Consider the following 14,531-nt stretch of genomic DNA (forward strand, 5'->3'; position numbering starts at 1 on the left):
AAATTTAAAATATTATCTAAATCATCTTGGATTAAAAAAACGTTTTTCCATATACATTTAAAAATAGAAGAAATGGGGTAGCAATATCTCAAACACAAAAGAATATGTTTTTTTCTTTTAAAAAAGAAAGAATGAATGGAAAATATTGAGAAAGTACACATGTGTGTGAAGAAGAAAACAAAAGTGTAGGCTCTAGAAAAGTTTTGGCCATGCAAGATGTAAGTGAAATTATATGAATGATTAGGCTAATTAAGCTAAGAAGCATAAATAAGGCATCGATTAATTTGGTGGGTAGATATTGTTATTATTATTATTATTATTATTATTTATTATTGTTTTACCCTAAGTGAAGAGTGAAGAAGAGAGGATAATTTGTTGGCAATAATTGAGACAAAAGTTGTCGAGGTGCTCACACACATTGCCTAATTTGATGAGAGTACTAAAAATCAAAAGAATGGAACTTGGAAATGGTTGAAGGGAACACTATTAATGATAATTTGATGTAAGAACTTGTTATGGCTATGGCTACGTGTACCTTCCCATTCTTATTGTTTTTGCTTCCTCTATCCATAAAAACATCCACCACATGGGTGGGTGTGGGATACCCTAAACGTGTTAGACATCTTTACACACACCACACCTTCATCTTCCACTCATCCTAACCAGTCACCATGTTTCCACCAAACACACCATCATAACTTACTATTATTGTTAACTTTTTGTCCTCAGATATACCACAAAATTTAACTATATCTGATATATGAGATACTCGTATAAGAGACTTAATATCATTCTAAACCTAAAACCTTACGAATTAATATTTACGATATTATTGTTTTATATATTGTTCAATTTTCTTATTTTTATTCAATGTTGATAATAATATATGTCTAATTTTACTAAAAAGGTTTAACCTTCATTCCAAACTTTAAATTCAACTCTATAAAGCCTTTAAATTAACATCAAAGCATATATGAAATACGTTTAACGTATGTTAATTGTTATTGTTACCATATTTCATTAGCTTCCTTTTCTATAACTATTATAACATGAATTAAGATATCTTGACACCCAACAAACTTTTATACTCACCCTCCATTATTTTACCTTTTATCATTTTTTCTTTATAAATGTAAAAATTTATCTTTTTAATGATCATATTATTCCTAAAACTGGATTCTCAAGTGGTTGGTGAAATATCTAAATATCATTTAATATATCTATGTTTCTCGATTTTAGGTTACGTTCAAGATGTGTCCAAATCATTATATAGAACATAATCATTCTTTTGCAAAAAGAACACATTATTCTCTCTCTTTATCTTTTCTTCAACACGTGCTTTATTTGTTGACGACAATTCGTGTAACATTTCGAGGTTAAAATTTTCTAAACTAGAATAACTCCATATCCGTAAATTCACATGCACAATGATACCTAAACTTGTTATTTAATACTACGTACTCAAATCCTCCCTTAACCTCACCTTAGAGGGTTAATTAGTTCCTCAACTATTTCACTTTCTAAAGTCGTATTGAGATTATACAAAAAGAAAAAATAACTACCAACTTAATCTCTATGATAATATAGAGGAAAATATTCTTTTAACAACTTTTTTTTACAATTTTTTTAGAACGTAAAAGTTATTATGAAAAGTTGTTAATATATCACTTATTTAATATATATCATTGATTTATAAGATCACTTACTAGTTGCTAGAAGTATTGCTGATTTTGAATTGAAGAGAGAGGAAATTACTTAAGAATTTGATCTTAATTAGCATTATGGTTTTAGGGTTTAATGAAATGGTAAGATGAGGAGAAAGATTGGGGTAGGCTCTCCCTCTAGATTGGTTTGGTTTTTAGGTAGACCCAACCGTTAGGTACTTAAGAAGGAATAGCCACACATTGTATGTATGATGAGATTGTTTGAGTGAGAGTGAGAGAAAGAGAGAGAGAGAAGAAGGGAGAGAGAAAAGGGCATCTGCAGGTTGATATCGGAAACATTTAACTGGGTTTAGTACAGCTATGTAGCTTCCATAGAGGAGACAGCTTGACGGCTAGGGATTCCAATAAATGTTCCTAGCTACAAATTCACATATCCAACCCTATTATTTACACTTTAAATTCTGTATTTTTCAATAATCATCCCTTCAGACAAAAGGAAAATAATTCAATGCTGGAAAAATGAATATGTGTATAGACCTGAACACCCGTGCTCAGCTGCCACAATTTCCTCAGAAACCAAACAGGTCCTATTTCCGGGAAAATCCAAATAGAGGGGTCCAATTTTCCCTTCTACGGTTTACCATAACTACATTTTACAGCAGTGAAAATAAAACATCATACAAAAGGTAGGGGCCATTCCTCACAATTCCATTTCCTACTACTTATCACTACCATATACCTAATTACCACCATTTCAAAACAACAACAATTAATTAACACATTAATTAAGCCTCATTAACATAGATGCTTTAAATCACAATTCGTACAGATCAATAACGCCAGATTAATACAAACTTTGAAACTAAGATTGGAGTTACAGGTGATGATGGAAGAAGAAGAAGAAGAAGTAGAAGTACTAGTTCACTATATATTATATATTATTATTTTTATGATTATCATCATTATTGTTGTTGTTGACGCTGCTTCGTTAATTCCTTGCAAATGTTGATTAGCCATGCAAATTAAACTGCTCCAACATGCACTACCCGCTGGAGAAAAACAGTGAGCTTGAATTTGTAGAAGGGTTTGTGCTCTGATACGGCCTCTGCCGGAAATAGTCCGGCGGGGACACCGCCACCGTCACCGACGACGACTGGGCTCCGGAGTCAGGTGGAGATCCTTCAAAACAAAAATACAACAGCAACAGAAAACCCTCATTCTCATTCTCCCCATGAATAATTTTCAAGGAATCATGCATGTAACTCCAACAAAACAGTTCGAAGGTGAGATTTTGGAAACGTTGGTCTGCGTAAATTTAAAAAAGGATTGATTTTTTTGGTCTCTGACGACAGATCTTGATTGTTCGATGAGTTATTTATGGCAATTAGAGTGATGAGAGAAAGAAGAAGAAGAAGGAGAGAGAGAGATAGAGAGAGATTGTACTTGCAACATTATCCAAAGAGGGTTGAGATTTCTGAATTTCTTGAGATGGTTGCTGAGTTTTTCTTCTGCGGCGATTGTGATCTGCCAATCTCTTCCTGCAGCTACGTTTTCCGTTATCAAACTCAGAGAGAAGATGGAACCTGCACGTCAAAATCAAACAATAGTTAATTAATTAGAGAAAAAAACACGTACCCCCAAAAAAAAATAATAATAATAATATATAGTTATTATTTTGTTGATGCAATGCACTATGCAGCTGTTTTTAATGGTACTAACTAAAAGGAGCAAAACGATGCAGTACGTAGGTTGCAAAACTGAAAGTAGAGTAAGAGCAAACAAGAAACATGTTAGGGACGCAAATGCCCTCGGGATTTCCCCACGTACGGCAAACTCAATCATTATCAACACTCTCCCAAGGGCACTTTCGTCTTTTGGACCCCCACCCCTACATCCATGGAGAAACACAAACATCACCATTCCATGTTTCACACATTTTCATTAATTTCTAAGAAACCAACGTAATTTTTCTAAGACCCACCCAGAGATTTCAATCGTGAATTTTCTACGTTGAGTGGAAAAATAAGAACGAAAACGAGGGATGTTTTCGTCATTTCACCGGGCTCCCAATTAAATGAACATTTAATTTGAACTAAGTTTAACCCGTGGTTGGTTCAGTGTGTTGTGTTGCAAAGTGAAATAAAATTGCTACGCAAGGGGTAGCGAAAAGACGCAAGTGCCCTTGGGAGAGGCAAACTCAATCAATGATTGATGTTTATTTTCCGACGGTGGGGAAGAGACAGGCGCCACCACAACCTGCTGCATTGCTGGCAGAATCGCTGAGTCAACCCGGCTGCGATGACGGTGGCGGCTTTGGAGTGGAACTCGCACACCTTGTGGCGTCGGTGGTAGTGCTTCGCCTGAGACAGATCAGCATTGCATCCCTCGGCCTGGCAGCGCGGGGAGTTGGAGGAAGCCGCCGAACCGGATTCCGCCGGCCGAGACCGACGGTACAGACGGCTCACGAAATCGTCCTCGGAGGAGGAGAAATACGTCCGCCCACCGAGATTTAGGCCAATTCGTGAGCCGACAAAGTCCATGGGCCGACCGACGTCCTCGGACTTGGGAACGAGGAGGAGTCCGCCCGGGCCGGGTCCGGGCCCGGGGCCGCAGTTGGTGGCGTTGACGTGGGGAAGCGGGTCAAGGGAGAGCATGGAAGGGGGTGGGGGGTAGGAGGCGGAGGACGCGCCGTGGAAGGCGCGTGGGTCGAAGAACGGGTGGTGGTGGTGGTTGTTGACGTGGTGGTGGTGCGGCTGCGGGTTGAAGTGGTGGTGGTGGTTGGTGAAGTCGACGGTGGGTGCCGCGGCAGTGGTGACGGCGGAGTGAGTTGGCGCGTGCAGAAAGTGGTCGGGGATGAGCGAGTGCGAGGCGTAGTGGTCGAAGATTTGACGGTGGGTCTGGTCGGAAGCTCCGGCTGCGGTCTCCTCGTTTCCTGTTAGCATTATTGAAGACGGGTTTCCCCATTCGTAGTCCAACATGTCTCAAACACTGCAAACACGAAAAAGCGATTACAAAATAAGGTCGTAAGAACAAGCAAGAAGAAAAAGAGATTCGAGAAAAATAAGGAAAATAAAAACATGGGTTTTGTTTTTTTAAGGAAGGGTTTATGAACAAGTGTTTGGAGACTTACCTGTGTGAGTTTGGAGAGTGAGTGAAGTGAAAGAGTGAGAGAGATATGATTGCAAAGAATAAAAGCCCTAATTTGGAGAGGTTGTGTTGTTGTTAGCTTTGCAACTTCATTTTCTTCTCTCTATCTTCCTTTCTCACCACAATGGCGTGCACATTAAGTCTTTTTTTTTTCTTGTGTTTCTCTCTCTCTTTTCACACTTTGTGGTTTAAGACTATGCCCTCTTTGCTAAATGGATGTGCGTTTAAAAGATCTCACTTTCACCCTCAAAAAGCTGAACCCTTTTGTCTCCTTTCTCCATCTCTCTCTTTCTCTTTCTCTTTCTCTCTATGCCAAGAAAAGTTACTACTCTTGCTCCTTAATTCTCTCTCTGTTTCTCTCTATTGGTGTGAGAGTGTGTGAGAGTTTGAGAAAAACTCAGTTTATGAGGCGGCTTCTGCAGACAGTGGGTAATTGGTGGGTGATCTGTACTGTTATACATGTTACAACTTCAATGGAAAAATTACCATCACAATCCAATCAAATTCCATCTTTTTCACTTTTTTCAAAAGGTATAAACAAAACTTTACTACAATATCATTCACCCAATGAACTTCAATGTTATCCTTTGGTACCAAATATCATAAAGGTCAAATTTTTTTTTTCTCCTTCCATTCAATTTTACCCCACATACAACAAATTGAGAAACTCACATCCACACAACATAAAATGGTTTTACATTCAAGTTCAAGTTTGTGGGCAGGCCAAATCTAATTATGAAACGGAAAAGCAAGAATTTTTTTTCTTTTTTTTTTAAACTTAAGAAGCTTATAATTTTGAGTTGAATGGAATGAACATGCAAGCGTACGGAGAGACATCGAAAGTGAAGATATTTTGATTTATTTTTTCTTCACCGGTACAATATTACCCTGCTTTTGTACCAGATAAGTTAGAGGAAGAAGGAGCATGGTGGTGATGGTGGGAGCAGTAATTAATTAGCAATGTGAGAAGTAGACAAAGCAATAAAACAAAAACTCATTAACCCGATTTTGAACTGAACAAGAGCAGAACCTAGAAAAATCAGAAGCTGTATATTTATAACATATGCCATCTAAATTAATGTTTTTCGTGATATCTAATAATGTTGTTGGTGAGATGGGGTTAGTAAACTGAAGAGGGTGAGAATAAATTTTCGGACCCACAATCTGATTTTTGAGTTTGGTCCGTTTGATGAGTGGCTCCCAGATGATGATTAATCCTGATATATGGCTAGGTGGATTTTGTGATATGCTTAATTGAATTTTCGCTTTCTTGCTTTTCCAAACGCACCCCTTTATTTCGTTTTTGAACATTTGAAAGGGACTCTTTAGAACAAGTGCAACTGCATCTGTTTCATTATTTCAGTGTAAATGGCTCCATTTTTTTACATTAAAAGTTTCAACCCATGTGATTCTCCTCCTAATATACACAATCACTTTTTCTTCAAACAATTTTCAAATCCTTCGACCCACTTAGGTTTTTCATTAAGTCATCCGGTCGTGTTCTTAACTTCTCATTAAGCAAAGATTAATTAACATCCATGATTCTGCTTAGTTTTGGTCCTTCTTTGGTTCTTAATTTTGGCACCATTTAATTCCACCAAAGATGAGAAAAAAACAAAAAAGGAAAAAGCTGTCAGTGCAAAAATCAGATCTTACTTCACTTCTTAAATATCAACAGCTTTATTTATAGACTATACTGTGAAACATAAAGCCTTTTTCTTCTTTATCTTACAATCTTACTGCAACTCATGTATTTTCAAAATCACCATTAAATCATCTTCCCAGTTTGCAAAATCAGTAAGTTGATTATTCAAAAGCCAAAGTTGAAGCATATGATTATATATATTGTATGAAGGAAAGTTGAATTGAAACATTCTCTACCAAAAGGTGTAGTTAATTATTGATGTGCATATGCACAGATTCCAATGAGAAAATGTGTTTGGTTTTGGTTGACTTGGGAATTTCCTTGGAGGGTTAAGTTTCCATTACACTGATCTATGCAGCATCATGCAGGAATTCTGTGTGCACTTGATTTTGTACAAAAACAAAGGCACACATCTCCAGTACTATATAGTCAGTTTGACATAACACAAGCTCATGCAGCATTGCAGCAGCAGATCCATCAACCTATATCTATATATTACATATTTATATTTATATATAACTCCACAGAGCAAGAAACAAAATGATATGATGTGAATATTGGAATTAATTGTACTTATATAGAGAAAACATGCATGCACGAAAATATATATTATTCTCTCTCACTACTGAGTGCAGTGACTGAGCATGCAAACCTAGCTACACCAAATTCTTCATTTGATATCTGTACTATTCTACTCATTACTGGTTTTTTTATACCATTTTGTGAGGCTGGGCATAGAACAGAAGAAAACAATGTGAGCAACATATATAGGAAGTTGGTGTAGATATATATATATATATATATAAGTTGAATAATTGAGAAAATATGAATGTTGTGAGAGAGAAAAAATGCATTTTTTGTGGTGAGGATGGTTCCACATTAAGAAGGAAAAGAAAGAAAGAGAGAATTGAAGAGTGTAGTAGAAAAGAGTCAAATGTTGGGACCTTTCTATGGCCCAAAAAGCAGCCATGCGAACCAAATTCTGCTCCAATTTCTGAAATTATCACGTGGTCTACCTCTCTACATCCCACCGGGAGACTTGCTGCAATTTCTTTTTACCATTCAATGCATTTACTCTTTTTTTTTTTTTCAACATTCTTATAGAATTTGTACTTTTCAAACTGATAACTATTTCTATTTTATTTTTAATTTACATGAAATTTCTTTATATTAATAAATGATTTTATAATAATCTGATAGTATGTAATATGTATTGATAGAATATATTTTGAATGACGAATAATACGTATTGTTAGATATATTTTGGATGATTTGAAGTAAATTTTAAGTTTAATTTAATTTTATAAAATTATATTTTTAGAAATAAGGTGTGTATAATGTAAATTTATCGTTAATAGATGTGAGATGTTTAATATATATTTGGAAAATTAAAAGGTATGAAACAAATTTATAAATTAAACAAGACACTTGATTATATATATGTTAAGAAAAAGTTATGGTAGGGAAAAGTTATTAATTACAAAGATAACTGAAAAATATATATCTCAGATCTAACACTCGTATTACTTTTATGTAGGAAAAATTAAACTTTGATAAGCTTGTTTTTAGTAGTTTCTAAATTATTCTTATCGTGAATGACTTTAATTAGCTTATTTCGAGTGTTAATTTTGGTTTCATTTTCGTATCTTTAATATTTATTTGAAACCTCTTTGTATTAATTTAGAAAGAGACTTTTATTTGAAAATGAAAACGTGCTTATTAAGCTATGAAACATTAAGCGAAAACGTGTTTTTCTTTCAGCGATTAGAGTCCTTGAATTTGATTTTGAGGAAGTTGTTTAAAACGAGTTTTTGATGAAATTTAAGTGATAATTATGTTTAGGCGTATATGATTTTGCCTATCGGAAGATCTGTAAATGTAAAGGTTAAGACAGACTTAAGTGATAAAAATTTTAATAGCAAAAAAAATATTATAGTTAAACAGATATGTTTTGATTTTAATATATTAGTTTTGCTTATGGATTTATGTGTTAGTTGGTTTTAATTAATATGAAAAGTAAAAGAAAATGTTGAAATCATTATTTTAGTATTGGTAATATTAGTTTTGAAATACAAAAGTTACTCTAAAATGAGATTAAAAAATGAGATGCTAGTGTTGAGTCAAGAAAAATAAAAAATTTAAATTTATTTTCAGCAAGTTAAAAAAACGTAAAGTCGTTATAAAATTTAGTTATTATTTTTATTACGTAAAAACTTTGCATTATTTTACCTAAGAGAAATATTTGTTACACTCAACTTGTAATGTTTCAATTATGAATATGTTTTCTTTGTATTATAACAACAATATTTTGAGCATTAAATAGTAAAAGGTTGGTTTGTTGTATTAGATATTTTAAGGAAATGTGTGAGTCAACATTTTAATGGCTTCGTAACATAATTTCATAGATCTGAATTGAGATTCAATCGTTTTATGTGAATTTTGTGTTATAGTTTGCATCTTTTCTTGTGATTAGTTTAGCTCAGTGTCGTCTACAACTTATTATAATAATATAGTTTTACAATGTAATCTAATATAATCTTCATATACTAAGGATAAAATATATTTTTTATAATGATTATTTATACGAGTTATAATCTACTAAGTGCGACAACACTTTCGTAAATATAAAAAGTTTTATATACAGGTTGAATCTAGAATTGGTATTGAAAGTGAATGTGATGACATTTTTTTAATAAAGAATAAAATTTTCTATATTAGTTCAAATTATAATCGATATAGAAAGTTGAACAGTGACATTTTTTTAATAAATAAGAAAATTTTCTATACCGATTTTAATTATAACTGACATAAAAAGTAGATTCTTATTTTCTTTTTCTAAATTAAGATACACTAAATCTCTAAATTTTCCATATCTTAGTAGCAAGATGTACGAGCAACTTCTTCCTCCATTCACACTCCCAACATGTGTGAGCACTGTTGCTGCTACAATGACTACAACCATGGATCTGCATTGCCGGTGACCCTTTCCCTCTTGTAAGAGGCTTACTCCTTCTCGTTCTCTGATTCACAATTTAACTTCTTTGACATCGCATCTTTGTCTCAAACGAGCCATAATCAAAGACGTAGTTCTCCGCAATGTCATTCACCATTGTACATTAGTTATTGTTTCTCCCTTTCTTCTCTATTTTATTTTCCAGCTAAATTTTTTGAGTGAATGTGGGTGTTGAAATACAGTGACCCACTTTTCAGAAAGACAAAATACAGTGGTAACGGTGTCTTAAAGATATGCGACATTACAAAGATATACTTGGAAAAGCCTTAAAAAATGTAGTGGTAACTGTGAAAGTAGGGATTTGAGGAAACAAATTGGTGTCCACAATAAATTTTAGTCCTCATTAATCTACTGTTCTTCATCAATTTCAGTCTTCGTACACACCCAACAAAATTCTTGCACAACAAAATCCCAAAACACTATTTTTCTATGTCGGTTATACCTTTAACCGATATAAAAAGTGACACTTTTTATAATAGATTTGAAACTGATATAAAAAGTCAATATTTTCTATAACTCCTACTTCTATACCAATTCTAGAATTAGTATAAAAAGTCTTTTTTAACCGATATAAAAAATAATTTGCACTAGTGATAAAAAGAAATCTTTTACATTTTTTTTCCAAATAAAAAATTTAAAATAAATACATTCATTAAAAAAATTAGACATTATGTTTTATTATGAAAGGTAAAGATCATTAAATTTGTCATCATCTATAAAGATGAAATTGTCATGACATATATGTTTGTGAGAAAATAATTATATCATATAATTTTATAATCATATTATCTTATAAGTATAATTTTTTTGGATGCTTTTTTACTTAATTAGTGTTGATCCAACTCTTGGCACAAGGATTTTGGTCATTATCTTGTCTTGAAATATGTGGATATAATATAGTTTGGCGGATTATTTGGCTTGAGTGTGATTCACAACTAACTCTTATGGTCTTGATGATGAAAATTATGTGCCTTGATGTCTTATCTGAAATGAAATGTTTAAATTTGTGTTAATATATAATCTTTCACGATTTACATATTTTTAAGAGTGACACTTGTACTATAATAGATTAATCAAATGTGTCATTAATAATATATAAGTTATTGTTTGGTGGGGAGTAAGACTTATAGTTTTACATGTTTCACTTCTTTAAGAATAAGCGTGATCTATCTACATTCAGTTTTGCTTAATTTTGTATGTTTCTCCTTGTTTTTCATGAGTTTTGAGCTAAATCCTTTCATAATTTATTATATTTTTCTTTTATTAATTTTTGTTGTCCTTTTCAGCATCAACCTTTTATCTCCGTTTTAACCTTTTATTACATGACAATAATAAAATGATATTTTCTCATTAATAAATTTTGTTGATAAGGAAATATATACATCATAACATTTGCATTTAACTCAGTTATTTAATCACATTTATGGAAAAATAAAATTACACATAACCCAATGAAGGTTGCGATTTGTTTCTGATTAAAATAATAATTATGATTATTAAACTAAGACATATATCCCTAACTTACCCATTTGGTTAATTAATCCGTAGATACGATCAATATCAATGTCTTGGATGCTATCTCTTCTTCCTCTAAATTCCGTAATTTTTAAATTATTGTATGCAACTATATATATATATTCTCTTGTCCTAAATAACATGACATAGGGCAAGCCTCACCAAAATAAGTACATTCAAAAGCATTTATAAGTAACCTAATTGCAGAAACCAAAATGCCAAAATCAAATGAGACGAAAACAAAGAACAAGAGATAAAAAATAAAAAAAAAATAAAAAATAAAAATAAAAAATAGAAAAGGTTAAGTAAGTAGGGTTCCCTAGCCCTTGTTTCATACTTTCCCTTGCAATATATCTCACGTCAATGTTAATTAATTAACTTTCCCTCGTTAACTTCCAAATTACTTCCCTTTCACTATCAATTATTTGGCTGTTTGGAAACGTATATATAATTCATAAAATTACGTTAAAATTATGTTTCAAAATTTAATATGAGTTTAAATTTTATATTGAATATATATTCACAAAATTTCCTTAAAGTTACATTGAGAATTTAAGTGTTAGTTTATGTATAAAAGAGTTGAGAAAAAAAAAGAAGAAAACTTACAAATTTATAATTTAAAGGTTTTTAAGTGAATATAACGTCAAGTTTTATACATAGATTTGATTCAGATTTTATTGGTATTGAATATATCTGATGAAACTCAAAAAAACTAGTGAAATTATAACGTATATATTATGCAAAAAGTATATAAAAATAGGTTAAAACTTGCTTAAACTCCCAAACAAACACACCCAATTATTTGTTTATGGATTCATCACTTAACTTTAATCATTAAGTTTCAGTTTGGATATATTTAAATTAATGATTTGTTTTGACCAATATTAGTTAAAAAAATAGATTTTTTAGAAGTTTAAATTAACTTAATCATTTCTCAACTTTTAATTCTTAACTTATGTAATTTTAGTTTATGGAAAAATCAACTTTTTTTTCATGTTTTTCTCTTATAATTATGTAGTCCACATACAGAAAAAATAGTTTTGAAGGAAGTATAATTAAGACGTGAAAGATAAGGATAATAATATTTTGATAACATTTTTTTGACAATATTTTAATATTACGTATGTGTTTTTTTGTTATTGTTTTATGATGGTGTTTATGATTATTATTATTAATTGTGAAATAATTTTAAATTTATCACAAAATAATGCATAAATAATATTAAAATGTTGTTAAAGTATCATTATTTAAAAAAAATAATGGTAGAAAAATGTTTGATAAATTTGAGAAGAAGGAAAATGATGGGTAAGAAAAGGAGAAGAAGTAGTACTGTTTCAGTTCTGGCAGTGGACATGCTAATTGACAGCATTATAGTAAGAAAGTAACACTTTCACAAAAGGCTGCTAATCAATCATCATATTCATATTAGGGAAATAAAGTATATATGCAAAAACTTTTTTTTCATTCAGTCAAGTTAGTTATAAATTTTGAAAAATCATATTTTAATTTACATAAATTTTTTACATTTATTTTATATTATCTTTTTTTATTCTATTTTTTTTAAAATATATAAAAAATTACTTTTTTATAATAATTTTATTCATATATTATATCTCAAATGAACGTAAAAATTATCATTATATTATTATTATTTTTATTTCTCTTTACTTTAGCTATTAACATTTCAAAATCTATATTTTAATACAAACAAACCTTCAAAATCTAAATATTCAAAATACAAATATTTAACCTACACCCTTGTAAATAATTAAAAAAAAAAAAACAACCATCTTCTCCTATAATTTCATGTGTGTACACACTCAAAATATCAGTAAGAATCTAAAATACTGGGATAAGTTTTTTTATAATATTTTTGAATTTCTATGGTTTAACCTTTTTGTGAGTTCATTTTGATTTATGAAAAGAATTATTTATTTTGTTTCATTGAAAGTATCTTCAGAGAAGTTTGTTTAAATAGATTTACAAGTAATTAAAGATTGCTTTTTTATGAAACTTGTAGGACAAAATAATAATTAAATAATGGCTATTTGTTTGAGTATTAATATTAATATATGTACTTTCTTCAATAATATATAACCTTACTTTCTACAATGTTTGGCTTCCATCATAAGGTGAGTCTTGTGTATTACACGAAGAAGCCAAATTAAAAGCCTACGATCAAATCGTATAAGAAAAACCAATTTATGTCATTATATATATATATATATATATATATATATATATATATATATATATATATATATATATATATATATAATATTTCTATTTAATTTTAAAAAAATGTTTAAGTAAATTTTAGCTAATAGAAAATTTTAATAAAAATTTTAAAAAGTAAACAAAACTTTTCTTTATTCAATAAAACGATTTTTGAAAATACATTTTTAATAATACATTTCAGTACAGTTCATTTGTACATCTCTAGTCTTTTCATACTCATTCAAAAAATTCAACATGAAAAAAATCTTAATATCTCCATTTTGAATAGAGATATAACTACTTAAACCTATAAAGTTATTTTATTAATGTAAGTGAACCTACCATATTGGTTCACCCCATAACTGATATATAGAAAGTTAATACAATATGAGTATTTCTACGAAAATAAAAGAAATAATATTTTTCATAAATCAAAATTAATTCAAGCACAGATTAAAAAATAAAGATTTAGAAAAGTTATTTGAAAAAATATTTAGAAGTTAGTTTATATTTCCTTTAGACACTTACCAAAAATCTTATACCACAATCAAAAAATAACATACACTATTAAGAAATACTTTAAGGATTGTTACTTATACCTAATATAGAAAATTGAACACACTACACTTGTTTACTTCACAACTACTTTATCTATACGATTGATTAGGTTATGATATAATATAAAAAATAATAGAAAATAGTAATAAAAATGGTAAATAATAATAATATATAATAATATATTTATATAATAATAATAATAAAGTAATAAAATTGAATTTGTACAATAATAATAATAATAATAATAATAATAATAATAATAATGTATTTGTTTAATATCTATTTTGATCCTTAAGATTGGTCAAAGTGGTCTTATCCTTTTCTTCAGATGTTCACAGTTGTTTCATATTTTGTAAAAACGGTTCAAATTGGTCATTTTTGCGTACTCGGTATTAGAAATGCTAACGATGTAATTTTTTCATTAGCCAAAAGTGAATGAGTTGTCTAGTTATTGATTGCATGGTTACCTGATGTGGCAATAATAAAAGTTTTTATTTCACTTTTTCTTTAATTTTATTTTATTCTTAATAGATTCTCATCTTCTTCTTCGGGTCACCACCACCAATGCAACAACCACCATCTCCCTTGGGTCACCACCACGCCGACCACCGCGAAAGCTTTCTTGTCCTCTCTCTCGTGCAACCACAAATTTGAAACAACAAACCATACCCAAATCACAACCACTAGTAACCTCATTCCAGAACCATCATTGTGAATCCCCTTCTCCCCAGGATCTGCAAGAACAAGAGAAACCCTCGTTCAAACCTCCATG

At 30.7% G+C, this 14,531-nt stretch overlaps 1 protein-coding gene and 1 long non-coding RNA gene across 2 annotated transcripts; both read right to left on the reverse strand.

Annotated features, from left to right (window-relative positions):
• Positions 1–2,437: 2,437 nt before the first annotated feature.
• On the reverse strand, positions 2,438–5,176 carry SPL8 (squamosa promoter binding protein-like 8). The gene is made up of 4 exons (XM_047296909.2): positions 4,795–5,176; positions 3,921–4,652; positions 3,108–3,247; positions 2,438–2,843 (listed from the first exon to the last, which is right to left on the reverse strand). The coding sequence occupies exons 2-4, from the start codon at positions 4,640–4,642 to the stop codon at positions 2,707–2,709; spliced, it is 999 nt and encodes a 332-aa protein (XP_047152865.2). The 5' UTR covers positions 4,643–4,652; positions 4,795–5,176; the 3' UTR covers positions 2,438–2,706.
• Positions 3,313–3,914, reverse strand: LOC148195533 (uncharacterized). Its single transcript, XR_015781013.1, has 2 exons — positions 3,646–3,914; positions 3,313–3,552 (listed from the first exon to the last, which is right to left on the reverse strand). It is a non-coding gene; the product is annotated as an uncharacterized LOC148195533 (long non-coding RNA).
• Positions 5,177–14,531: the final 9,355 nt, after the last annotated feature.

Source organism: Vigna umbellata, chromosome 7 (assembly GCF_029865625.1).
Source record: "Vigna umbellata cultivar VRB3 chromosome 7, Vumbellata_1.0, whole genome shotgun sequence".
Classification (NCBI taxonomy): domain Eukaryota; kingdom Viridiplantae; phylum Streptophyta; class Magnoliopsida; order Fabales; family Fabaceae; genus Vigna; species Vigna umbellata.

Excerpts from the sequence above, each read along its gene's own strand:
- SPL8 (XM_047296909.2), bottom strand. The coding sequence starts at position 4,642 with ATGTTGGACTACGAATGGGGAAACCCGTCTTCAATAATGCTAACAGGA. Across the intron at positions 3,248-3,920 it reads TTCTGCCAGCAATGCAGCAG|GTTCCATCTTCTCTCTGAGT; the intron begins GTTGTGGTGGCG and ends TTTGACGTGCAG. Across the intron at positions 2,844-3,107 it reads CTCTTTGGATAATGTTGCAA|GATCTCCACCTGACTCCGGA; the intron begins GTACAATCTCTC and ends TTTGTTTTGAAG.